At 41.1% G+C, this 26,241-nt stretch overlaps 1 protein-coding gene across 4 annotated transcripts in view; it reads right to left on the bottom strand.

Moving 5' to 3' along the window:
- Nucleotides 1–26,241, bottom strand: part of DOCK11 (dedicator of cytokinesis 11) — a 155,233-nt gene that overhangs the window by 70,257 nt on the left and 58,735 nt on the right. For all 4 annotated transcript variants that reach the window (XM_039912359.1, XM_039912358.1, XM_029067561.2 and 1 more), the window contains exons 10-23: nt 23,668–23,751; nt 20,837–20,977; nt 19,409–19,624; nt 17,338–17,460; nt 16,103–16,185; nt 14,442–14,564; nt 14,196–14,272; nt 13,136–13,320; nt 12,978–13,043; nt 10,372–10,464; nt 9,276–9,399; nt 4,434–4,555; nt 4,115–4,201; nt 2,198–2,287 (exon numbers count right to left, since the gene is read on the bottom strand). In XM_039912359.1, the coding sequence (XP_039768293.1) occupies nt 2,198–2,287; nt 4,115–4,201; nt 4,434–4,555; nt 9,276–9,399; nt 10,372–10,464; nt 12,978–13,043; nt 13,136–13,320; nt 14,196–14,272; nt 14,442–14,564; nt 16,103–16,185; nt 17,338–17,460; nt 19,409–19,624; nt 20,837–20,977; nt 23,668–23,751 (1,614 nt within the window). The remainder of the gene's footprint in view (nt 1–2,197; nt 2,288–4,114; nt 4,202–4,433; nt 4,556–9,275; nt 9,400–10,371; nt 10,465–12,977; nt 13,044–13,135; nt 13,321–14,195; nt 14,273–14,441; nt 14,565–16,102; nt 16,186–17,337; nt 17,461–19,408; nt 19,625–20,836; nt 20,978–23,667; nt 23,752–26,241) is intronic.

Here is a 26,241-nt window from a genome sequence, read left to right as displayed (position 1 = left end):
ATGATAATTGTGGTATTTGTTAAGCATTTACTATGAGTCAGGCACTATACTAAGCACTGGGGTAGATATAAGCAAATCAGGTTGGATACAGTCCCTGTCCCGGGCGGGGCTCACAGTCTCAATCCCAATTTTACAAATGAGGGAACTGAGGAACAAAGAAGTAAAGTGACTTGCCCAAGGTGACACACTAGACAAGTGGCGGGGCTGGGATTAGAATCCATGACCTTCTGACTCCCAGGCCCGTGCTCTATCCACTATGGCTCTATTTAAAGACAGGAATTTTATCTGTAATTTATTAATTTATATTAATGTCTGTCTCCCCCTCTACACTTTAAGTTCATCGTGGACAGCAACGTGTCCGTTTATGCTTTTGTTGTACTCTCCCAAGTGCTCAGTACAGTGCTCTGCACAGGGTAAGCCCTCAGTATATACGATTGACTGAATGATTAATAATGTGTGAGCTGTGCAGTAATACTTGGAAGAAATTCTCAGCAAACTCTTCACAGGGCATTCGCACAATCACTATAATGGGAAGGGTAAGGGTGGAATTCTATTACTAAGTCCCTGAACACAAACACGGGCCTTACTGGTAGCTATTTGGTTAAAGAGGGTTTGCAGGTTCCCTTAGTGCATGGCTTCAAAGAATTTGTGCAGGTAGGAATACATGAACTGTGATTTATTTGCGTACTATTTTCTGACACATTTCCCTTTCCTGAAATTACCTCATTACTTTCCCTCAGGAACCTGACAAGTTTACTGAAGGGCAGGGGAGTGAGCCTGGGGAGTGGGAGGAAAACAAAGAGAGAAAGCGAGAGGGAAAGAACGAGCAGGAGAGGGGGAGAGAGAGGAAGTGAGAGTGAGAAAGAAAAAGAGGAGGGAGAGAATAATGAGAGTGTATGTGTTTGTTTTGAAGAACTGTTTTGTGGTGATGAGGGGGAGGACTAAAGGAGAGAAGGTGAATAAATTCATTCCCGCCACAGGCAAAAAAAAAAAAAAAGCACCCTCTGCAGACTCCTGACTAGACTCTTAGGACAGACAACATCGTTCATTTTCTGCTCCTGTCTCCAAGTGATCTAAGGCTGTTCCAATTGGACACCGGATCTCAGGACTGCAGCCAACTCGGGCCAATCTGCAGCTCAGGTCTAAGTCCCCAGGGCAGACTCCGTGGCCCAGACAGCCTTGGCTCGGCAGCAATTCTAACTACCAAGCTTCAGGCCAGTTAATTTTAGCCCAGGTGCTGTGTGGAGTCTCTCTGAAGCAACCTTGTGGATCCTTCGGTTTGAGAAACGTCAATTTAGGGATTAACTCCCTTTCCCAATTCCAAAAGACTCTGCTGCCCACATGACTGAACTGAAACAGCACTCTTCTTAGTCCTAGCTAAGAGACTGCTGAATATGGTCTTGGAACCACAAAATGTTTACATTTTAGGGAGAGGGAAAATGTTAATATGCTTGCAGTTTTGCAGCATTTCCTTTTCTAAAGAGGGGAGGAAGAAGGGAAGGAGACGAAGTGTCTCCTTGCCAGCACTGGGCTGGGCAGGATTAGCCTGGGCTGGCACTGGCAGACTGGCACCTCTGAAGCCCTGCACCACTTTGGGTGGTGGGCACTGACTGTGACCACAGCTAGGGGACTGAGGATGAGAGCTCTGCATACAGTAAGCACTCAATAAATACAACTGAACAAATGCATGAATGGGGTGGAGTGTGCAACAGCAAAAGCCTAGAGTGAGGAGCTGCACGAACTGGGGGGGGCGAATAGAGAATTAATCCATCAATCAATGGTATTTATTGAGCACTTACTAGGTGCAGAGCACTGTACTACGCACTTAGGAGCCTACAGCAGAGTTAGCAGACACGTTTGGTACATGCAACAAGCTTTCAGTCTAGGCAGGGATAGACATTAATATGAATAATCTATAACATATAATTTAAAAATATGAACATAATCGCTGTGGGGTTGAGGGTGGGGTGAATATCAAATGACCTTACGTCTCAACCCTGCCATTTTCAAGCAGTTCGAGCAGAGAAATGATTGATAATGGGAAAGATGACAGTTTTCAGGACTCCAGCATCTCTCTCAGGACCAAACAAATACTAACTCATCTTTTCCTTGTATTAAGGTATGCAAATGAGGTATGTGAAAATTATGCTTGCTTTTGCTGTACCATGCAGTTCCTGGAAAGTCGTGATTCACTTACCTTTAAATATTTAATAAGTTCCCCTGGAACTTCTTTAGAGCCTGCCTGAATCATCTGGCAGTGATGAAAGAATTTGTGCAAATGCAAATCCTGCAAAACAAATGGAAATACCCATTTAATCAATGGGATTTATTGAGTGCTTACTTTGTGCAGAGCACTGTATTAAGCACTTGAGAGAATACAACAGAATTGGTAGACATATTCCCAGCCCACAGTGAGTTTACAGTCTAGAGGATTCAATTTATTAACTGTAAGCTTTCCTCCTTCCTATTTCTCTTGGGCCTCCAAAACCACCCATCCCTTTATCCTTTGTCTAGATAGTCTTTATTTTTATATAATCTACTTCCAAAATTTTCATCTGTACCCTTGTTGTCCCCCTGACAAGAGCAGTGCCCTCTCTCTGGCCTTCCTACAACCCAGTTCTAGGAGTTCCAACAAGTTTAAGAAGTCACAATCTGTGTTCTTTCACACAAAGCCACCTAGCCTTGAAAATAATAATAATAATAGTATTTGTTAAACGCTTACTATGTGGCAGGAACTGTACTAAGCACTGGGACAGATACAAGGTAATTGGGTTGGACACAGTCCCTGCTCCCAGTCTTAATCCCCATTTTACAGATGAGGCTTAGAGAAGTAAAGTAACTTGCCCAAGGTCACACAGAAGATTCCCAGGCCCATGCTCCATCCACTAGACCACAATGCTTCCCTAACAACCTTCCTAGCAACCCCGATGAAATGGCAAGTGATACTGCAGGAACCAGCGTTATAAACTGAGAATGTTTTATAGGCTGGTTAAACAGGGAGAGCTGGTATGTTATTAACACTACTTAGTAGGATCCAGCTAAAATTGATGATTTTTCCTCAATCACCCCCTGTGGACCATTCTCCTGATATCTTCTGAGCCCTGTCTCTTTTTACCACTGATGCTAATTTTTATTCACCTTCATTCATTCATATTTATTGAGCGCTTACTGTGTGCAGAGCACTGTACTAAGCGCTTGGAAAGTGCAATACAGCAATAGAGACAATCCCTGCCCACACTGGGCTTACAGTCTAGAGGGGAGGAGACAGATATCAATATAAGAACTCAGGCATCAAAATAAATAAATAGAATTGTATATATCTACATATATACATAAGTGCTATGGGGCGAGGGCTGGGGGGGAAGAGCGAGAGTCAGGATGATGCTGAGGATGATGATGAATTTCAAGATGATGATGAATAGTATCTCCTTGATACTATTTATCTTGATGACGTTGTCTTGTTTTGTTCTGTTTTGCTTTGCTGTCTGTCTCCCCTGTTTAAACAGTGAGCCCGTCACTGGGCAGGGATTGTCTCTATTGCCAAATTGTACATTCCAAGCACTTAGTACAGTGCTCTGCACATAATAAGCACTCAATAAATACTATTAAATGAATGAATGACGTGGAAGGGAGTGGGAGCTGAGGAAAAGTGGGGTTTAGTCTGGGAAGGCTGCTTAACTGCAATAATAATGTGCCAGGGTACAATGTGGTACTTCATATTTATTGTGGAAATCTCTTTAAAAGGCTTGACATTCTCTGCCCAGGATGGGGAAAGTTGGGGCTGGAGAGGAAGGGCAGATCAAGTGCACGTTAGATAGCAAATAAGCCTTTTTCCACAGCCTTTCCACAGCACCTGCTCCATAGTGCTAGAGGAATGTCAGCAAAGAGGCAAAAAAAAGATAATAGGTAGAAAGAAGAGCTCTGCTCAATCAATCATATTTATTGAGCACTTGCTGCATGCAGAGCAATGTACTAAGCACTTGGGAGAGTACAATATAACAGAGTTGATAGACACATTCCCTGCTCACCCCAGAATCCAATCACCTCCTCCATCAATCAATGGTACTGAGTGCTTACTATGTGCAGAGCTCAAGTTAAGATTTTTCCAACTTACTTGAGTGTAAATAGTTGACTCTAAATGACTTCTGATCTTTAACAAAGGCTTTGCACCATCCACCCATTTAATATCCACAGAGGGTTGCTGTGAATTGAAATTGACAAGAGCTTTTACAATTCGGTAGCAAGCAGGTGGAAAGCAATAATAAAAAAAAATCCTTCATGCATTTAAACATCATTTTCAGATGTGTATGCAAGTTATGCTTCTCAAACAAAGTATTTCTGAAGGAAAAGGAGACCAAAACACATTCCATTCAGAGCCCACTTCTTATATCTTTATGCACAATCTACTTTTAATAACACAAACGTTTTCCTACCCTTCTTGACTCCAGTTCATTAAAGCCCAGGTAACCATGGGGCAGGTTGGCCGAAACAGGCAACTGCTGTTCAAATGTGATTATCCTTCCATCCTTCAGCAACGGTACCCAGGCAAACCCAACTGCCAAAAATCAACACAAACAATCCATGTTACCTGCTGCCACGGACATAACACTCATTTCGAGGAGCAGTTTGCTCAAGACTGGAGATGGATCTCTCTCTTTCCTCTTCCCCTTCCAGATATGGATCCAGAGAGATCCAGGAAAAACCCCAGGGGGAGAAAAAATTAGCCCAAGTCTCCAGAATAATAATAACAATAATAATAATAATAATAATAATTGGGGTATTTTTTAAGCGCTTACTGTGTGCCAGGCACTTTACTAAGTGCTGCAGTGGATAAAAGCAAATCAGGTTGAACACAGTTCCTGTTCCACTTGGGGCTTCCAGCCTCAATCCCCATTTTATAGATGAGGTAAGTGAGGCCCAAAGAGGTTAAGTGACTTGCCCAAGGTCACAGAGCAAACAAGTGGCAGAGTTGGAATTAGAACCCACAACCTTCTGACTTCCAGGCCCATACTCTATCCACTAAACCATAGCTCTCCTCCAAACAACAAATTGTACACTCTCCATTCTCCATTTTTGAGAGGTCAGGTTGCTAGTAAGCAAGCAAAACAGCAGCTTGCCCAAATCGATGTTTTCTAGACACAACCAATGACTGGTATGTCTTGCAGGGACAAACTCTCAAGGAGCATAAGAATGCCCTGATGTCCTCTCTTCAAGCAAGTTTTATCGATCCGGTGACCGGAAACTCCGGCGAAGAGTGTGCATTTCACAAAGAATGAGTGACAACAGACTGGCGCTGCTGTAGGGAAAGAAGGACTGGGGATAAGGGTAAATATACAGACAGCAACTGTAGCCAGTGATGCCTGGCACAAAAAGATTTACTGTACAAATAAGAACCCCTATAGATTGTCTTATGTCATTAAATGGGAAATTCTATCATTAACCAGGGTCTTTTGAACCCCAGACTGGAAGCTCTATGAAATTCTAAATTGGCCTCCATCCCAAGAACATTTTTATCTCTTTCTCTATTTTTTTTTAAATGGTATTTGTTAAGCGCTTACTATTTGTCAGGCACCGTACTAAGTGCTGGGGTAGATACAAGATAATCTTGTTGGACAGTCCCTGAACCACAAGAGGCTCATAATCTTAATCCCAATTTTACAGATGAGGTAACTGAGGCACAGAGAAGTGAAGTGACTTGCCCACAGTCACGCAACAGACAAGTGGAAGAACCAGGACTAGAACTCAGGTCCTTCTGCCTCACAAGTCTGTGCTCTATCTACTAAGCCACGCTGCTTCTCTGTCTCTTAATGTTGGTGCTCAGAGAATGGGAAACAAAGTCCAAACCTCCAAACTGGTATTAAACCTGGATTTTCACCAACATTAGCTCTGAAGCAGCTGCCAACTGGGGTGGGGTTTTGCTCCCTGCAGAAGGAAGAGGAATGTAAAAAGAATGCAGCCGGATCCCTGAGCTTATGTTCTGAAAAAAAATCTACCCTCTGCCTTCTGTCAGCCCCGCCTTATTTCAGAGTGCTACCCTACTAATCTTTCTGTGACATAATTCCATCAGTTCTGTTTAAGAAAGCAAGTGTCAGCTGTGTTTTTAAAGCTATGCAATGTCTGCTATTTAAAAACAATTGCTCTTTGGATGGCAATTTAGCATACTGGAGAGGTTGTCTGCCAGAAAGCAGTTTCTTAAAGCTAACTTCTTTTGGATACCTTTAGATCAGTTTGGGGGTGTCTGTGCTCAGTAAACAGAAAAGCCAACCCGAATTAATTGTTTTGAATTCTCTCTTTTAATTTGCTTAACTTAAAGACTGCTCTGATTCTTGAAGGCAGAGATTTAAAATGTTGCTTACTACATGGCTGTTTTTTCACTTTTTATAAAAGTGACAGTGAGGCTTTGGCACTGGCAAATATCAATTTTTTTTAAAGCTGTCAGAGGAAGGAATATGATCCACTAAAATGATTCTGTCAAAGTAGTTAGGCCAAAGAACTGAGAGCGGAATGAGGTCTCCAACTCAGATATTATGAAATTGAAGGGAAAGATTCTTCCATTTACTAGGCCAAAAATTTTATACTGTGAGTCAGACAGCTGATGAGGGAGAATTAGAGCTTTATTATGCACCTGGGACCAAGTCCTACCACTGGAAGAATGCATAACTAAAAAGTCATAAGAAGTTGTTGACAAAAACCAGGGTGCAAACTGTGAGCCTCACGGACTAGAGCTGACATAATTATCTTGAATTTAACCCAGTTCTCTGTACAGTGCTTGGCACGTAGTAAGTGCTTAACAAATACCACAGTTTTCATTATTATAAGCCCACAATCTGTCTTGACAAAGAATAGGTATTTTGACATAACCGTGGTTTCCCCACTTACCCACAAATGTCCCAAATGGGCAAAAGCCCCAACAGCCCACAGACACAAGGAGAACATGTGGCCTAATTGGTATTTGTTAAGCGCTTACTATGTGCAGAGCAGTTCTAAGCGCTGGGACAGATACAGGGTCATCAGGTTGTCCCAGGTGAGGTTCACAGTCTTCATCCCCATTTTACAGATGAGGCAACTGAGGCACAGAGAAGTTAAGTGACTTGTCCACAGTCACACAGCTGGCAAGTGGCAGAGCCGGAATTCGAACCCATGACCTCTGACTCTCAAGCCCGGGCTCTTTCCTCTGAGCCACGCTGCTTCCCTAGTGGATAGAGCATGGATCAGGGAATCAGAAGGCCCTGGGCTCTAATCCCGGCTCTGCTGCATGTCTGCTGTGTGACCTTCGGCAAGTCGCTTAACTTCTCTGGGCCTCACCTCATCTGTAAAATGGGGATTAAGGCTGTTAGCCCCATGCGGGGCAGGGACTGTGTCCGATTTAACTAGCTTGCATCTCCCGCAGTGCTTATTACAGTGCCTGGCACATAGGAAGCGCTTAACAAATAACATAAAAAAAACCAAAAACCTTCCTAGCACAGGAGGACGAGAGAGCCAGGGATGATCCTGCCAATTTCCTCCCTGTTGGTTTCTGATTAGAGCTGTCCATTTGGCATTGACAGCGGCACAGTCGTTCTCCAACCTCAGCCTGCTGGCTGTCTGGTGTCTAGTGCTTGCTGGCACCAACTACCCTGCCTAGGTCCAATTTCTCAAAGAAGCCAACACCAAGATAGATTGCCTGCCTCCCTGCCTGCCTAAGGGACTGGAGATCACGCAAGGGTGGTCAGAGGACGACGGGAAGCTTCCACTTTGTTCCCGAGGCTCCCTAGGTGCAGATGGGAGCCACTTGCTATTAGAGGAAGAAATGGGAGCAATTCCAAAAGGCACTCCCGCCCTTCTGGCTACATTTGGGCTCCTTATTTCTCTTCAAAAATCCAAAAGACTATTTAGATAGATCTAAGAAACTCTACCTCCTCTTTGGCAAGATATGAATTTAAGATTCACTAAGCAATACCAGATTTTAATAATAATTATACTGTTGGTATTTAAGCGCTTACTATGTGCCAAGCACTGTTCTAAGTGCTGGGGTAGACACAGGGTAATCAGGTTGTCCCACATGAGGCTCATAGTCTTAATCCCCATTTTATAGATGAAGTAACTGAGGCACTGAGAAGTTAAGTGACTTGCCTATAGTCACACAGCTGACAGGTGGCAGAGCTGGGATTTGAACCCACGACCCCTGACTCCTAAACCCGTGCTCTTTCCACTGAGCCACGCTGCTTCTCTACTAGAGAGCAGGAGAAAAAATGAGAAAAAAACATTGTATTGGAGATTCGCACTTAATTCATTTAACTTGGAAGGTCAAGTCAAGTCAATAACCTTTAGTCTGGAAGCCATTGATCCAAATTTGTGATCCTTCAGTCAGTCAATCGTATTTATTGAGCACTTCCTGTATGCACAGCACTGTACTAAGTGCTTGGGAGAGTACAAAATAAGAGTATCACTGAGACATTCCCTGCCCACAACGAGCTTACAATCCAGAGGGGATCTAAATGGTCGTGCTCCCCTCCTGCTGCCACAGGCAGGCAGGTTTTGATATAAAGTGAGAAGCAGCATGGCCTAGTGAAACGAGCATAGGTCTGGAAGTCAGAGGACCTGGGTCCTAATCCTAGTGCCTCCATGTCATTCATTCATTCATTCATTCATTCATTCATTCATTCAACCGTATTTATTGAGCATTTACTGGGTGCAGAGCCCTGAACTAAATGCTTGGAAAGTACAATATAGCAATAAAGAGAGACAATCCCTGCCCACAACAGACTCACGTCTGCCGTGTGACTCTGGGCAAGTCGCCTCGCTACTCTGTGCCTCAGAGTGCATCTGTAAAATGGGGATTCAAGCTGTGAGCCCCTTGTGGGAGGTGAACTGTGTCTACCACTATTTGCTTGAATCCACTCCTTAGTACAGTGCCTGGCACATAGTAAGCGCTTAACAAATACCACAATTATTATCATTGTTATTATGAGCTCTGGAGAGTCCAGGAACTGCGTCTAGCTTATCTATCCTGTATCTACCCTGGCAATTAGTAAAGTGCTTGGCACCAAGAAAGCTTCTAACACCACTATGAGTACTGTTTTTATTATTAATGCCACGTAGAATTTTTCCAAGAAGACAACTACAGTGCTATATAAAGTTCTGGTGTGTCCAACCATGGTACCCAATGTTTTGTAGAAAATTTGGTAGAAGTTTCCTGAGAAGTGGACTTCTATTCAAGAAGAGGTAGTGAAGTAACGAGCAGTTAGATTGTTCAGCCTCAAAGAACTGTAAATGAGTTTAAAGAAGACACTTACCTGGAGTTTCAACCATGTCCTGTTTTTTTGTTGTTCCCTTTGTATTAATTTCACAACTAACATGATAGAAAGTGAAAAGCAAATGATGCTTTTGATGAAGGTGAATGGGAAGCTCAATTTTAATCTGAAATGATACCATAAATTACACATGATGTATTTTTTTTTTAAGTTAAGCAAGCTTCTTGGGTGTTATTTACCCCAAAAGTTTCCCAAAAATGTTTCCTATTTGAGAGGCGACTGGCCAAATCAAGCAATTAATTCTGTACACATTCTGGACGTTTTCTCAGCTTGCACTAATTTGATAACGCTGCTCTCAATATTTAAGTCCTTTATCCAGTATTTTTCGGCCTGACATTTTAGAGTACTGTTATATCCATCTTGACTGAAAATAGGAGATTTAACCCAAAAGCTAAAGAGAACAATTCCCACTAATTTAAACTCTTCTCACACCAACAAATAATTGTTGAAAGTCAAAGGTCTTAATGGGCTAGTTATTTTTATGCAAAAGAATTATTTTTCAATTAGTGGATAAACAACGACGTCATATGGGACACGATGAAAATAACAATGAAAATAACACTTGTTCCCTAGGATCACAAAACACTTTTCACACCGTCCTCGGTGCTCAAAAATCATTCAAGTTAGACTGAGCCCCTCCCATCCATTCTCCCTGCCTCCCTCCCTGCCTCCTCCCCAGGGGATAGGGACCATGTCTAATTCCCACCCATTCTCTTTTAGTGCTGAGTGCAGTGCTCTGCACACAGTAGGTACTTAATAAATATTATTATTACTACTACATGTGCTCCGTTTATTCCAAGGAATGACACAGGCATGGAAAACAAATGTGGTTCTTAGCATATTTTAAATGCCTGCATTTAGACACTCCTAAATTTCAGGATACACCTTCTAACCTAAACCCTAAGTGATAACTAAAACATGGCCCTTTCCTTGCAAGTAAGTACTTAACATGTTCGCATACAAAGCAGAATATCCAAAGCTTTTTGTGTGATGATATCCAGACATTGATCATTCCTAGGAAGACTATTTACTATTCCAGTGGATATCATAATTGCTTCAATAATGTATTTTTTTTTACCTCATCATAGAATTCTGGATTTTGGTTGTGATGAGAGACAATGGCATAAACATGTGTTGTAAAAATGGACCCTGCAGGTTTGCCATAAATACACTGCAAAAGAAAAAAACATATTCACTGCACCAAACCAGATGTCAGAATGGGATAAGAGTGCATTTTTTAAAAATAGTGTGAAATGCAATTACACATAAGACATTAGAAGTGATCAGAACAGGTTGTATGTAACCGGCCAAAACAAGGGATGGAATAAATAGCTGGTAACTCTGAAACTGTTCACACAGCCCACATAGACAACTTTTCAACAACAACAATATGGTTCTCCATGGCCCTAAAAATTAGAAGAAAAAGCAGTAGAAATAGCAGGTCTATAGTAACTACCTCTTTCTTTTTCCATGCTTTCTAAAGTTTAAAGCATGTGAGGCCTAATTTTTTTTCACATGTCAAAAGCAAAAAGGTATTCATTCCTAAAGCAAGGATGTCCCCTCTGATCAAGGAAACTCAAGTTTTATTTTCTCTCTTTTATTTGCCAGCAGAAATCCACCTGAGTGTGATTCATAGGACAAAAACAATCTTTTTGGTAAGCTAATATCTCATTCTAATGTGATTCAGGACTAATGTGGAGTTTGACTCTTGAGCTTCTGACGGCCACCAATACTCTCTGGTGATGGCCTTAGCGAGTTAAAGGATAATTCTGAGAAAACTCTGCAGTGCAGATAGGACTAAGGAACAGGCAGGCCTCTCAAAATTGGGAACACAGTATGGAGACTAAAAGGTTAAAGAATAATTTAAGAGGAGCCTTCAGACACATGAAGGGACACTGCACTCCATCTCTCCTAACTGCAGAACAAGAATAACAGGGCTAAATCTGAAGCAAGAGGGATTTACGTTAGATACGGAGAAGCAGCAAGTCCTAGTTGAAAGAGCACAACCTGAGAGCCAGAGAATCTGTGTTCTAATCCTGGCTCTACCAATGGCTTGCTGTGTGACCTGGGGCAAGTCACATTACTTCTCTGTGCCTAAATTCCCTCAACTGTAAAATGGGGATTAAATACCTGTTCTTCCTTCTACTTAGACTGTGAGACCTATGCGGGAGAGGGACTGGGTCCAACCTAATTAACCTGCATCTTCCCCAGCACTTGACAGTGTTTGACACATAGGAAGCACTTAAAAGCAGAAAAAATATAAGAAAGAGCTACTGAAAGTAGAGTTGTGAACCACTGCAATGAGTTACCAGGGTGGTCGTAGAATCTCCTTTCCTCAAAACATTTCAGGAAAGAACAGGATGGAATAGGAATATCCAGCCTTCGGGGAACATGACAGGGCTGGGAAGTAGAGGGCTGTACAAATACTACTTAGAGACCAGTGGTCCTCTGCTACCCCTAAGTAAGGACTGACCAAAAAGCAGGAGAAGCAGGAAAGCAGAGAGATCTAGAAGAGAATGCAGTCCTGTTTTCGCTTTCCACGGAGCTCTCGTCCAAATTTTAAAGACGCAATGTCAGTTATAAACTAATTTAGGACAAGGCCCCAGAATGTATATAATGTGGTGGGCCAAGTGCAGAAATACTAAAGTTTGGCCTTCAAAAGCCTGTTCAAGTTAGAAGCTAAGAAGGGTCTAAGGATCCCATACTGAAACTACTATACATCCTATCCGGTCAAAAGGCAGAATTACTTTGTGACTGGGCTTATACTGCAGTGAAATATCAGTAAAGCAATAACAGTGTGAGATGACTGAGAAAGCTGTAGGTCAGGCTAAGCAGCGTGGTTTAGTGGATGGAGTGTGGGCCTGGGAGTCAGAAGAACCTGGGTTCTAATCGCAGCTCTGCCACTTGTCTGCTGTGTGACCTTTGGCAACTCTCTTATCTTCTCTGTGTCTGTTACCTCATCAGTAAAATGGGGATTAAGACTGTGACCTCCAAGTGGGGCAGGGGCTGTGTCCAACTTAATTATTTTGTATCTATCTCAGTGCTTTATAGAGTGCCTGGCACATATTAAGCACTAAACCCCCTCTGGAGTGTAAGCCCAGGGTGGGCAGGGATTGTCTCTATTGCTGAATTGTACTTTCCAAGTGCTTAGTACAGTGCTCTGCACACAGTAAGCACTCAATAAATACAACTGAATGAATGAATGAACAAATACCCCCCAAAAAAGCTAGTGCCTTTAATTCTTCATTTTGTACCACTAAATTCACCCATATGACTAATAAAATGAACAGGGTCTAGGACAAGTGTAAGCTTTTAACTTTTTAATGTACTAACCTCTGATGTTGAACACCAACCAATAATTGTTGTTGATCTCCTGTAGAGTCATCTGACTTTAACGCTATTCATCCCATTTTGGTTAAGGGCACATTCAACTTCTATTTCGGTTAGGGTCTGTGGGCCTGCAGTACAGTGCTCTGCAAACTGTAGCACTCAATAAATACAACTGATTTACTGATTGATACCATCCTATTTCCCTACTGAAGCGAGGCAGGGAATGGGGAGGGTTCAGAATCTGGTTTCATTTGCAACCACGTTTCTCATTGATGAACCCCATCTTTGATTCGATGGCAACACACTGGATTCCTCAGAACTCATTATTAATATGAGGCATAAAAGTTAACGAACCTTTAGAGCACTTGCATCGCTGTCATCTGAATCCCTGAATTCCATACAGACGGCAATGTTCCTTGCCTAGAATAAGAAGAAGTTTTCAGTCCTATGGTTCATTTGCTAATAATTAATATGACTCTTACGTATAAACCCACAGATTTTGGACCACTTACCTTGGCAAATGTCTTCTGGCTATCATATTTTAATTGCAAGGGGTATACATACAGGTGGTTTTTGTAAATAGTAAAGGGATAACAGTATTTTGCCACATCTGGCACAAACTCTTCAACCTCCACAGTAATATCTTGACAGTTCTTTTCAAAAGGCTTCACGGGCACATATGAAGCAGTGACACAATCTAAAAATGAATTTACACACAAAGGTAAGACTAATACAAAATGTGATAATCCCCAGCACCATCATTATCTTTCTAAATGTAAAATACTCTCAAATGGGCAGTTTTCGAAAAACGATTCATTTAGACAGGGATGATGTGACTAAAAACAACAGCTGGCAACCACAGTATGAACATGTCAGCTCGTTATGGGCAGGGAATGTGTCTGCTAACTCTGGAGTTTTGGACTTTCCCAAGTGTTTAGTACAGTGCTCTGCACAAAGCAAGCGCTCAATAAATACCATTAATTGACTGATTGAAAGAGAACAGTTGAATGAATCTGATCCCAATTTAATCAAAACACTTGGTATTCTTAAAGCCAACTGCAGTGATTGATCAAATTTGGTATATGGCCTTTGTACTAATATTTACAACCCAACAACTTTTTACTTGCCTTTTGGAAATAAACTGCCAACTATGATATCAATTAACTAATGGTGAATTACCTTATATCAGTAAATTTACTATGTTTCACCCAGGAAAGCTCTGGAAGCCTTTTGAAACTATGATCGATCCTTAAAAGCTGGAACCAAGGGCAGAACAAATAGTCCCAAAACAGAATAATATAAATGGTAACTGAAAATGAGTGACCTATGAGCTCCCTGTTGGGCAGGGATCATGTCCACCAACTCTACTGTACTGAACCCTCCCAAGTACTTAGTACAGTGCTCTGCACACAGTGCTCAATAAATATTATTTGAATATTAAAATAGTTAGATCAACTGTATCCACATACCCATTTTGAACATAACAAATGTTCCATTAATGAAAATCTAAAAAATGACATAGGAACTCAAGGATAGCACAAATAGTTCTATTTTCAGTTGGAGAGTTCTTACTTGAAAAATCTACTGCCACACTGTCAAGTGTAATATTTAACTGGCCAGGAATAATCTGCAATTTGGTCTTCTCGGGCCTAGGAGTAAAAGAATGATACATTAGTCTTGAAGATGTGGATACCAAACATATTAGCCACACTACACTCAGCCCCCCACCCCCAATAATTTATTTTGCAATTAACACAAATACCAAACTAAGAATTTAGTTATACAGAGCCATTAAATTCATGTTCACTTCAAACTTACTTCCTATACTCTGCTAGGAATTTGAGAATATCATCACTGGAGAGTTTGCTACTGTCTTGCTTATACAGAGGAGAAAATCTTCCATCCAGATCCAGGGACCCTTGAGTGTCTTTGAAAACTGGCCTAAAACAGTACACAGACAAAAAAAGGGCAGCTTTCAAGATTGTTACACATTAATAAGTGAATCAAAGTTAAAGAACTTTTACTAGCTCTTACAAAATACATATTGGAATTTCCCAAATTTATAAATCTACCTTGGTGGACAAAGTTATAATTTAACTATAATAAGGTGTTTTTAAAAATCTACTATAACTTTTGATCAAAATGAAGCTCTCTCCAGGTTTGCTACCTCCCAAGCTCCCCTGAGAAACATACTTATGGAAAATGGTTTCATTTTCAAGAATATACCTTGCCCTGTACAGTAGATGCTTTTAGTATGACTGCTTCCCATTCTCCTTCCTGTGCTTTTCCTGTTCCACCTGTAAACTGAGGTCTATGCAGAGGGTGATCCTTTTGAGCTCAGCAGGTGGGGATGGGGGACATTTGGGATTAAAGAGAAGGAAGATGGCTCCTAGGGGTAATGCTTTTATAGTATAAAATGGCCAAAAGTTTTCTATACTTCTGAGATATGTTATGGTAAAATGTGGAAAAATAATGGGATAATCATTTTAAAGGGGTCAAAGCATGAGTGCAGAGAATTAAGTTCTTGTTCACTAAAACTACAAAACATCTTTTGGGTTGTTTGATGACCACTTCAAATACTACACTAATCTACACCTTCTCTCTCACCCACTCACTTTTTCCCTCACCCCAAAATCCAATCTTCCACTCTTTCCTACTCATTTTCACTTCTCAGTCCTTTCACTCCCCCAACACTCTTTTTTCTCCTCCATCTTGCTCCATTGATGCCTCCTCTCCCCATCTTTTCTTTCTTTTTCCTCTTTCTCCTCCTTCTATATTTATTTTTGTATTTTTTTTCTTTGTTCTCCCTTTCTATTTCCTTTCCTGCAGCTTCCTCTAGGACACCTTTCCTGGTCAATTTCTCATCTCTTCACTTTATATTTCATATATTTACAGCTCCCGCCCCACCTCCGCTGACCTCTGACCCACAACCTGCTTCTGGCCTGGAACGCACCTCCCTCCCTCTTCATATCTGACAATTACTCTCCCCCCATTCAAAGCCTTACTGAAAGCACATCTCCTCCAAAAGGCTTTCCCTGACTAAGCCCTCTTTCCCTTTCCTTCAACTCCCTTCTGTGTTGCCCTGACTTGTTCCCTTTATCCCTCGTCTCAGCCCCACAGCACTTATGTACATATCTGTAATTTATTTATATCAATGTCTGTCTCCCTCTCTAAACTACTCGCTATGGGCAAGGAATGTATCTGTTACATTGTACTTTCCCAAGCGCTTAGTAAAATGCTCTGCACACAGTAAGTGCTCAAGAAATATGACTGACTGACTCTGCATAGCTGTTACTGCTCTCCAGGTGTCTGGCACAGTCTCCTACCTTTGCCCATCTCCCCAGTTTGTCCAGTGGGTGGGCAGGTTCTGCCTGGCTCACTAGCTTACTTGCCAGTGGTACGCCACATCGACTTAGAAAAAGTTCATACAAGCAATTTAGTATTAATGGAAAAAAGAGTTCAAATGAATTAGAACTAACCTGGCAGCCCAAGCAAAAGGCATTCTATACTGTCCAAGCCTGCTGCACACCAGCCGAGCAGTTTTATGTACTTTCTGGGCCACCTAAAGAAAAAGGATGGGCAGTGACTAACAGTCATAAAGGTGGTAGGCGGCCAAAGAACCCAAATCAAATTTCCTCCCACTTTAGCTATTAAAGCCACCCAAATCAAACAACAGTGACAGTAATCAGGAGTACAAAAAGCAGCTCAGGCCACTGTGTTTATTCTCTTAAGTGTTCCAATAGTTGTTTTTTTCATTGGTGATATCGCTAATTTCCTTTATTAAAATTCTGTATCAAAGGAAATGGAAAAGAACAGCTATTGAGTTTTGTTCAACCCAATTCTTCTTTGACCTTTATTCCGTATGGCTCAACTATTCATGTTCATAAGTGACTCATTCTGGATACAACCGATCATTACCTTAAAATAAAGCAATATTTATTTCTTTCATTACAGTTTCATTTCACTTCAATTTTCTGTGAAACTGTGTGTTTCATCCCCAGGCTGAAGGGAAAGGGGAAAATTAATCTTTTAAAGTCTTTTGTTTCATTTGATTTGATTCTCATCCTCAGGGATAGAGTATGAGAAGCTTCTCAATTTTAATACAGTGGTAGCTCTGATCTCTGCTTTCAAAAAGTACGATTTATTCACAAATCAGAGTCAGGGAGCAGCAGTATCCTACAATGAATAAATACCATTTCAAAAGCTAAACTGCCACCATCAATAATGTTAGAACATTTGCTATCCTTAACATCTGAAGATGGCGCCACTGTATAAAACACTGAATAAAGCACTCAACACCACCACTCACAAACATTCATTAATTCAATCGTATTTATTGAGTGCTTACTATGTGCAGGGCACTGTCCTAAGCGCTTGACACACACACATACACACACCCTCGCCCCCCAAAAAACCCATACATATCCAGTGTAAATCTAAATCTGAGGCTGGAGGGGAGGGGAAAGTGCACACAGCAAGAGGGTCGACTGTTGCACAGTATTACCCAAGATTTCTCATTTTAATTTTAGCTCCCAAGGAGTAGAAATTCTTCACTTTACAAACACTGAAGAACAAGCTAAAATGCGAAATGATTATATTCCACAGAACAAAAAATGGGAACTATTTTTAAAAAAATTTTGAGTGATTGAAAACACAAATGGTACCACATATTTCCATGTCCTCAGCAGCATAATCACAAACACCGGACAAATACCTTAACCGGATCTGAATTTTTGATGTATGGCTCCGCACAATGGGTGATGCTTCCCTGTAAAACTTTTTCCACCCGTGCCACAAGAAAAATTTCCACATGAGGATTTGTCACTGAGAAAATGCCCTTAACATAAAAAAAAGACCAAAATCATTATTATTAGCTTTCATTTCACCCTCATTTCCTCTACCCGTCCTCCCTTCTGCATGCACTTATATTACCCGACCATAAGCACTTATGTATATACCTTATTCTCTCCCATTTCCGCTATCTAGAATTTATTTTAACGTCTGTATCTCCCTCTCTAGACTTTAAGCTTCTTGTGGGCAGGGATTGTGCCTACCAACTCTATCGTATTGTACCCTCTCAAGTGGTTAGTATAGTGCTCTGCACACAGGAGGCTCTCAAGAGATACAATTGATAGATTTAAATACGAGTGAATCTTGGTGATATCCAGTTAGGTTCTTTCCATGTGCAATTTTCCCAAAATAAGCTACTAGCTGGCTGCATCTATTACTTAAAGGGCAACCACATGAATTCATTCAACACCATAGCTGATTGCTCAGCCAGATTCTTCTTGTGGCTCAAAACCAACTGTTTGTAAACACAAGAAATCTGCCCCTTAGTGGAGTACGATGAAGAAAATTAACATCCTATCTAAACTTACGTTTCAACACTATAAAATAGGTTGATTTTTGCAGGTAGGCAGCAGCATGGCACAGTGGATAGAGCACTGGCCTGGTGGTCAGAAGGTCATGGGTTCTAATCCCAGCTCCACCACTATGCGCTATATGACTCTGGGTAAATCACCTCACTTCACTGGGCTTCAGTTACTTCATCTATAAAATGGGGATTGAGACTGTGAGCCCCACATGGGACAGGGACTGTGTCTAACCCAATTTGCTTGTTATCTACCCCAGCACTTCAACAGTGCCTAGCACAAAGTAAGTGCTTAAGAAATACTACAATTATTATTATTATTTTATTATTATGCTCTCAGAGGAGGAGGGGGAGAGTACCAGTTTATACAGACTTGTATGTTATCTACAGGCTACATGCCTGGCCCTGGGGGAAGATTTGCGCTCCACATCTTTCTCAGGCTGACACAAGAGAGTCGATAGGGAGACCCTCCCTCCCCGATCCAGACACACGGTTCCGCACCCGCCTTCAAACCCCAGGTTTCCAGCCAAACCTCCCTTCCGAGTGAAGTACGCATCAGAGGACACTGAAGTGATTCAGCCAGAGAACAAACGAGAAAGGGGAGAGAGGCTAAGGGAAGACAGGTGGGAAGTTAAAGAGATAGAGACAGTCCCCAGGTGTAAATGAAAATTAATGAAATAAGTCCCTTTTCCCCACGATGGGCAATTAAAAACCTCGGCCCTGGTGCAAGTTGGAGAGCACTTCAAGCCCCAGGCAGATACTCCCTAAAACTCCTCCAAGGCATTAGACCCCACTTCCCACCTCAACCTTTTGGGCTCCAGCCAGGCTTCACCCTCCTTTCTTCCACCTCAGGCCTAGAGGGAGGGGATAATAATGGGGCAGTCAGTCTGAGTCTGGTTCCTCCTCAAAGTGCTCGCAGCACACTCTGAATCAAAGACCTCTTTTCTGGGCAGGGTGACCTGAATGATTTCCATGAATGAGAAGAGGGCAAGGGGCAATCTTTCTCCTCCCCAGACTGGAGCGACCCAGGATGCCCTGATAATTTAGCATGCTATTTCCATCATCTCCTTTTCCTACACCCAGGAGCAAAATTGGACTAACTTGTTCAGGAAATCAAACTTGGTTATGCAGAGTTCTTGGTTACCTGGCCCCAAGAGCCTCTCAACTAGTAAGAGAATTCAAGATGACGTTCTAGCTCATACTGGACTGGTTAAATAAAATAATGCACTGCCGAGCACTGCCAAATACCTTTCACACCTATCCATCCACCCTTATTCACCATTATTAGATTCTTTTAAAGAGATTTAGGTAATAGGTGGCCCATTTTTAGAAGAACCTAAAATAAACCCCTTAAATAGCTTCTAGGGCATTTCTGCCTCTGCATATATTGAGAGAGCTAAATACAATTCCGCACCTGTTTTATGCAGCGCAAATGAGATTCAGCGATTCCGTGGAAGGAACACTCATTAGGAGAGGACCCCTTCAGATTCCCATCGTTAGGCAATTGAACTGAAGTCCCCAGCAGCATTTCACGGACCGATGAAGGATTTAAATCCACATGGAAATCAGCAGAAATTTTGCAATTATTTTTCACATCAAACAAAGCAAGGCTGACAAAAAAGGGTTCAACCTGGAAAATTGAACAAATGATTACATTAAACCAGCAGCCCCGATGAAAGCAGACTGTTACACAATTATTTTTATCACTTAATTATTTGGACTCCAGTTGTGTTCAGAGTCAAATGAACTGTTCTTTTTCACACAGTTACAAATGTCCCTAAGACCAACCTGCAAGCTCATTGACAAAAAGAACATTTTAATCTGACACCTTTGGCAAGATTTTGTTCAGTATGAACGTCTTCACATTCAACCACATTTACGAGTTTCGAAACGAAATCCTAGGGGATCACCAATAAAACTTGAAAACAGGCTTAAAACTCAACAGATGCAGTATTCCATCATTTTTAAATAACATTCTTTAGAAAGTCTTTACATGTGATAAGGACTTTCCAAGAAAAATAATATAAATTATACATGTAAAATGAACATATGATTTTAATGTAGTGAAAAAAATGACACATAATCCCATTAAAACCACTATCAATTATTTTCCAGCACTTGACAAAAGCTTTGCTCGATCAGCAGTTTGGGAGGGAATGATTCCTCGCTACAGATGGCTCTTTAAAGCTGCTCACAAAAAGAAAATTCATGCCAATAAAAGACCAACCCTCGGCTCACAGCCGGGTTATTTTGTGTCTGATTTGCTTTCTAAAGAGAAGAATTCTCTTCAGCAGAGTAAATCGAACAAATCCAAACACAGCAAGGCAAAACAGGTAAAAAACTGATTAACTTTATTGGGTCAGCAAAGACTTTTGAAGATTGATTTTAAATGAAACTTTATTTGTTATTGTCTTAATGAGATGTTCATTCCCTTGAGTCTATTTATTGCTACTGTTCTTGTCTGTCTGTCTCCCCTGATTAGACTGTAAGCCCGTCATAGGGCAGGGACTGTCTCTGTTACCGATTTGTACATTCGAAGCGCTTAGTACAGTGCTCTGCACATAGTAAGCACTCAATAAATACTATTGAATGAATTTATTAATTTTCAGAAAGAAATGTTCAGACCTACTTTTCATTCAAGCTATAAACAAATAGGGCCCTTTAATGTTTTAATTCTTTAAACCTAAATTCCTTCCTGTGAAATTTGTTTAACCAGGGTGAATAAAATCTACATTATCCTCCCCAGGGCTCTTAGTCTCAACTTTTCAATACCCATACACAAGACAGTCTGAATATGAAACTCTTGCTCCAAAGGATGTACATTTTAAGTGAAAATGCATACGTTGGTCAGTGGGCCTCCTGTCTGGTCTCCAACGTGGCCCAGAATATTGAAAGATAAATCATGGCATTTCACCATGAAACGTCTGCTGCACTTTTCTTCAAATGGTTTTATTTCTGATTCAATTCCTGAGAAGAACAACCGCTAGAAATGAAAGAATATGAAATTTTAACGAAAACAAAGTCAATACTGGCTTGAAAATAAAAACCACAAAAGTATTTGCTTGGATATATTTCCACACTCTATGTGAGTTAGAAAAGTGTCAAACTCCAGGCAGATAATTACAATTTCTTCAAATAAATGCTGAGTTGCTTCTAATACAAAAAGGAAGCTTTCAGCCCTGCCCAGAAGTCTCTCATGCCTTCCTAGACTTCCTGACTGGTTATTTTCAATCAATTCATGATAGGCAGAAGAATGAAATAATTGGGGCATATAATTTATTCATAGAGGTCTGGTTTGCACAGACCAAAAGAAAATTCACAAATGGCAAGTATTATTCTAATCTCTTACTAATAAGACTAAGAAGAGTGGTATTTGTTGAGCACTGTACTAAGCACTGTACTACACTGAGAAGCACAGTGGCCTAGTGGATAGAGCATGGGCCTGGGACTCAGAAGGATCTGGGTTCTAATTCTGGCTCTGCCACGCATCTGCTGTGTGACCTTAGGTAAATTACTTAACTTCCATGTACCTCAGTTACCTCATCTATAAAATGGGGATTAAGACTGTGAGCCCCATGTGGAAGAGGGGCTGTATCCCACCCAATTTGCTTGTATTCAGCCCAGCGCTTACACATAGTAAGTGCTTAAATACCATTATTATTATTATTATTATTCAAGATAATCAGGTGGGACATAGTCCCTGTTCTTCGTATGAAGGGCTCAGAGTTTAAAAGGAAAGGAGAAGAGATATTTAATCCCCATTTTACAGATGTGGAAACTCGGGCACAGAGAAGTTAAGTGAAGTCACAGAGCAGGCAAGTAGCAGAGCTAGGATTAGAACCCAGGTCCTCTGACTCCCAGGCCAGAGTTATTTAGTCAGTTTGGGCAGGGAAGGCAGTGTATTTGGGTCACTTGAACCAAAAATTTTACTTTCCTTTATTAAAGAATGAATTACTAATTAAAGTAAAAATCTAATATATTATGCCTAAAACATCCATTTAGCCATGGGATATACTGGAAGACTTTATTGATCAATCAATCAGTGGCATTTGAGCGCTTCCTGTGTGCAGAGCACAAAGAGAGTTCAATTCACCAGAGTTGGTAGACATGCCCCCTGCCAACAAGGAGCTTACAAGACTAAAGGAGAAGCTTACAGTCTAGAGAACCGTATCACTCACCAAATCTTCCTGGAAATAATTAAAAAACACAGCATGTCCAGAAAAGTCTGATTTTGCATCTGGTTCTCAATCTAAAAAATTAACTTTTACAAAAGTGACTGAGCTGCTCCTCCTTAGACACTTATCTATGAAATTTTAGGATGCAAGACATTGCTATGGAGGTCAGTTCCAATTGCTGCCCTTATTTATCTATTCCTCCATCAGCGTCTCAGACACTGAAATGCAAAGAACAGTCAGATCAAGCCACCAAAACAATCTCTCCTTTCAGGCACCAGCCATCAAAATGCAGGGGACATCTGGGCATCTCCAGTAGATCAAAGGTTGGAGTAACCTTTTCAATCAACCAACACTTTCCCATTTTCTGAGGCCAGTGCTGCCTGAGAGGAAAGCTTGACTCCCAAACACTAAGTTAAGGCAGACTGGACTGAAACTCTGAGAAGGCAATACTCTCAAAAGGACATCCGAAGTAGATTTCATTTATTGTCTTCCTGAAAGATCTCCTATTGTAATAATACTGTGCCCTAATGGGTTCAGAGAGACAATTGAGAATTGTCTTTTCAGTAAGTAATGACAAATAACTAACAAAGTTAACTCAGTTGATTGACCACAAAAAGAAAAAAAATAACAATTGAACCACAAGGGAAAAAATCCTGGATTCAATTTCCTCCTCAATCAGTTGACTCTTTTGTATTCAATGAAAGAGCATGACTAGTCCAATTACAGACCAGATGAACCAACTGAGAGAAAATAAAGATATCTTAGAAGCTTGGAACAGTGATGCCTAGAACCAGCACTGGTAACTTCTTATTTAGGCCGTGAGCTCCAAGTGGGACGGGGACTGTGTCCTAACTGATTTCACTTATAGCTATCCCAGAGCTTACAACAGTGTTTGACACATAATAAGCAATTAAATACAATAATAATAATAGCAATTATTATTATTATAATCAGTATATTCTGTTCCAGGCAGGGGCGGGTGGGTGAAGATGGACATCATCATTCACACCAGCCCACAGAAGCTACCAGGACTCAGTGCCTCAAGTGCCCCTCAGTGGTACCCCATTAACTGAGTAGAGGCAGGGAAGATTGCAACAGGCAATAGGAGGAGAGTGGGTCAGGAGTCCTGGCAGGGTAGTGTGGATAGGATCTAGAATGCCAGGCAGGATGATCTAGATGTATCTCCGACAGATGGATTTAACTTCTGCCCCCGAACACTGTGATTCATGTTTCATTTTTTGGACCTGAAGAATTATTCTACAGCTAAAGCCATATGATTTTACAGTGCAGATAACATTGTTTATCCTCTCCAAACAAATTCATAGAATAAGAAAAATGTTCTTGACCTAGAAAAGAGATTCATTCAATCACATTTATTGAGCTTTTACTGTGTGTGCAGCACTGTACTAAGCACTAGGAAGAGGACACTATAACAATAAACAGACACATTCCCTGCCCATAACGAGCTTTCAAGTAGCTGTGATATTATTACTATTACCTGGACATCAGAATCAAAAGAGAAGAGATTTTGTCTTCCATCTCCTCTGCTTAGTTTGTTGAGCTGTTCAGTCTCTCTTCCATACTAGAAGATTTAAAAAGACAATGGTGATGAAATAGGGCTTTATCTTGTTCCTCTTGAAATACCAGCTTGTAGTGAAATGGCACCCCGGACACCCGCTGTCAAACCAGGGTAACCCTGCTCACTTTTCTCCGTAACTCTGATTTGAGATGACACCTAACAGCACTTATGTACATATCTGTAATTTATTTATATTAATGTCTGTCTCCTCCTCTAGACTGTAAGCTTATTGTGGGCAGAGAATGTGTCTGTTATATTGTACTCTCCCAAGTGCTAAGTACAGTGCTCGGCACATAGTAAGGGCTCAATAAATATGGCTGACTGACCGATACTCACAAAGAAGCACATAACATAAACCCTTTGCCTTATACCCACAAGTCTCTCTAATGTCTGCCAGGCAGTGCAGGAAGGATGACAGTGAAAATTAAAATCACAGACCGAAGAGAAGGCCTGGTCCTGGCCCATGTCCCAGCATAAGAGTAACTAAACCAATAGGCTAGGTGATCGTCTCTTCCCTTCTTACAGATCCACGGGAACAACGGGTCCATGACTTCTTTAGGTAGCTCATGCTGATATTTATCATCCAGATAGCAAAGACATTCTTTCTTATTCATTCTTTCAATCATATTTATTGAGCGCTTACTGTGTGCAGAGCACTGTATTAAGCGCTTGGAATGTACAATTCGGCAACAGATAGCCCAACAGCAGGCTCACCATCGTGTCCAAACTAAATCTCTCTTGCTTTAATGAAAGCCCATTTCTTCTTTTTTCAACCCCAGTGGACATGGAGAGCCACTGATCCACTTCCTCTTTATAAAAGGACTTCATATACTTTAAGGAAATTATTTGGTCAACCCTACGCCTTCTCTTTTCTGGGCAAAACACTCTCAATTCCTTTATCCTTTCCTCTTATTACAGTCCTTGCATTATGTCATGTTTTTCCCTGGAGCCGCTCCAGTTTCTCTATATCCTTCAGAAAGTGCAGTGGTCAAAACAGAAAACAATACCCTAAAATGTATTTGAATCATGCAAATTATAGTGAAAGAACTGCTGCTCAACTTTCAAAAATCCTCTTTTTGTTGATGTCATCTATCATATTGGATTTTTTCAACCACAGCCTTTCACACAGAAGCTCCTGCTCACTGGTTTCCAGGGTCTCTGCTCATTAGATATCTGCTCTCTTCCCTAGCTCTTACTCTTCATTCCTTCCACATATTAGTCTTTTTACTGTACCTTGCTCTTGACCCCCCTATCTCTGACATATTGATCATTCCTTTCCCCATGCCTGGCACTCTCTCCCCTTTCCAAATCTGCCAGACCACATTCCTCCCCATCTTCAAAGTCCTGAAAGTCTACCTCTTCCAGAAGACATTCCATAGCTAATTTCCACCATCCTTGGGCGTGCATCCACACAGCCATTATGACCACTCATTTATATACGTTTACATACTCCATTTATTCATTTTCCATATTTCTGCTGTGGCTAGTTATATCTATATTTTTTCTCCTGCTCTCATGGTGTGCATGCAATTTGTATCTGCCTGTCTTCCTGATTAGTCTGCATTCTTTTTGAGGGTGAGAACTGTGAATTTGACCTACATTGTGTTCACCCAAAAGTCTAGTTTAGAACTCTGAACACAGTAGGCACTCAACTACGGTTATCCTCATTTAGGTAGTTGTAAATTGAATATTTGTCAACTTGATCCAGTTTTTTTCAGATAATAGTATTAAAATCAATCAATCAATGGCATTTATTGAGCGCTTACTTGGTGCAGAACAGGGTATTAAGTGCTTGGAAGAGTACAGACTTGGTGACATGCTCCTGGCCTACAAGAAGCTGTGTTTTCTCCCCCTTCTCTTTTCTAAATATGGATCCATTTTATCTTATCCAAAGAACTGGAGCTCTATCCTCCACAATTTCTCAAAAGAGCAATATTTCTACAATAATATTGGTCATTTCTTTTGGTATTCTAGGATGCATCTTAAAGATTAATCAATAGTATTTACTGAGTGCAGAGCACTGAATTAAGCACCTGGGAAAGTACAATACAATATAGTTGGTAAACACGATTCCTGTCCACAAGGAGTTTACAATCTAGAGGGGAGACATTTTTTAAAAAAAAAACCTTACAGAAAGGGGAAATGGCAGAGTGTAAGGACATGCACTTAAGTGCTGTGGGGCTGAGGGTGGGGTAAATATCACGTGCTTAAGGGGTACAGATCTGAATACCAATTGTAATGCAGAGGGGAGAGCAGATAGGAGAAATGAGAGTGTTTATCTAACACTCTTTTAACTGTTTGGTCTAGTGGAAAGAAGACTGGGAATCAGGAGATCTGGGTTCTAATCCTGGCTCTGCCACTTGCTTGCTATGTGTCTTTGGGAAAGTCACTTAGCACCTTCATACCTCAGTTCCTTCGTCTGAAAAATGGAGATTAAATATTTTTTTTCCATCCTCTTAGGCTGTGATCGCCATGTAGAATGGGGATGCTGTG

This window comes from Ornithorhynchus anatinus, chromosome 6, assembly GCF_004115215.2.
Source record: "Ornithorhynchus anatinus isolate Pmale09 chromosome 6, mOrnAna1.pri.v4, whole genome shotgun sequence".
Taxonomy (NCBI): Eukaryota; Metazoa; Chordata; class Mammalia; order Monotremata; family Ornithorhynchidae; genus Ornithorhynchus; species Ornithorhynchus anatinus.
The sequence above is the reverse complement of the archived record's forward strand: the minus strand, read 5'-3'. Positions and strand labels throughout refer to the sequence as shown.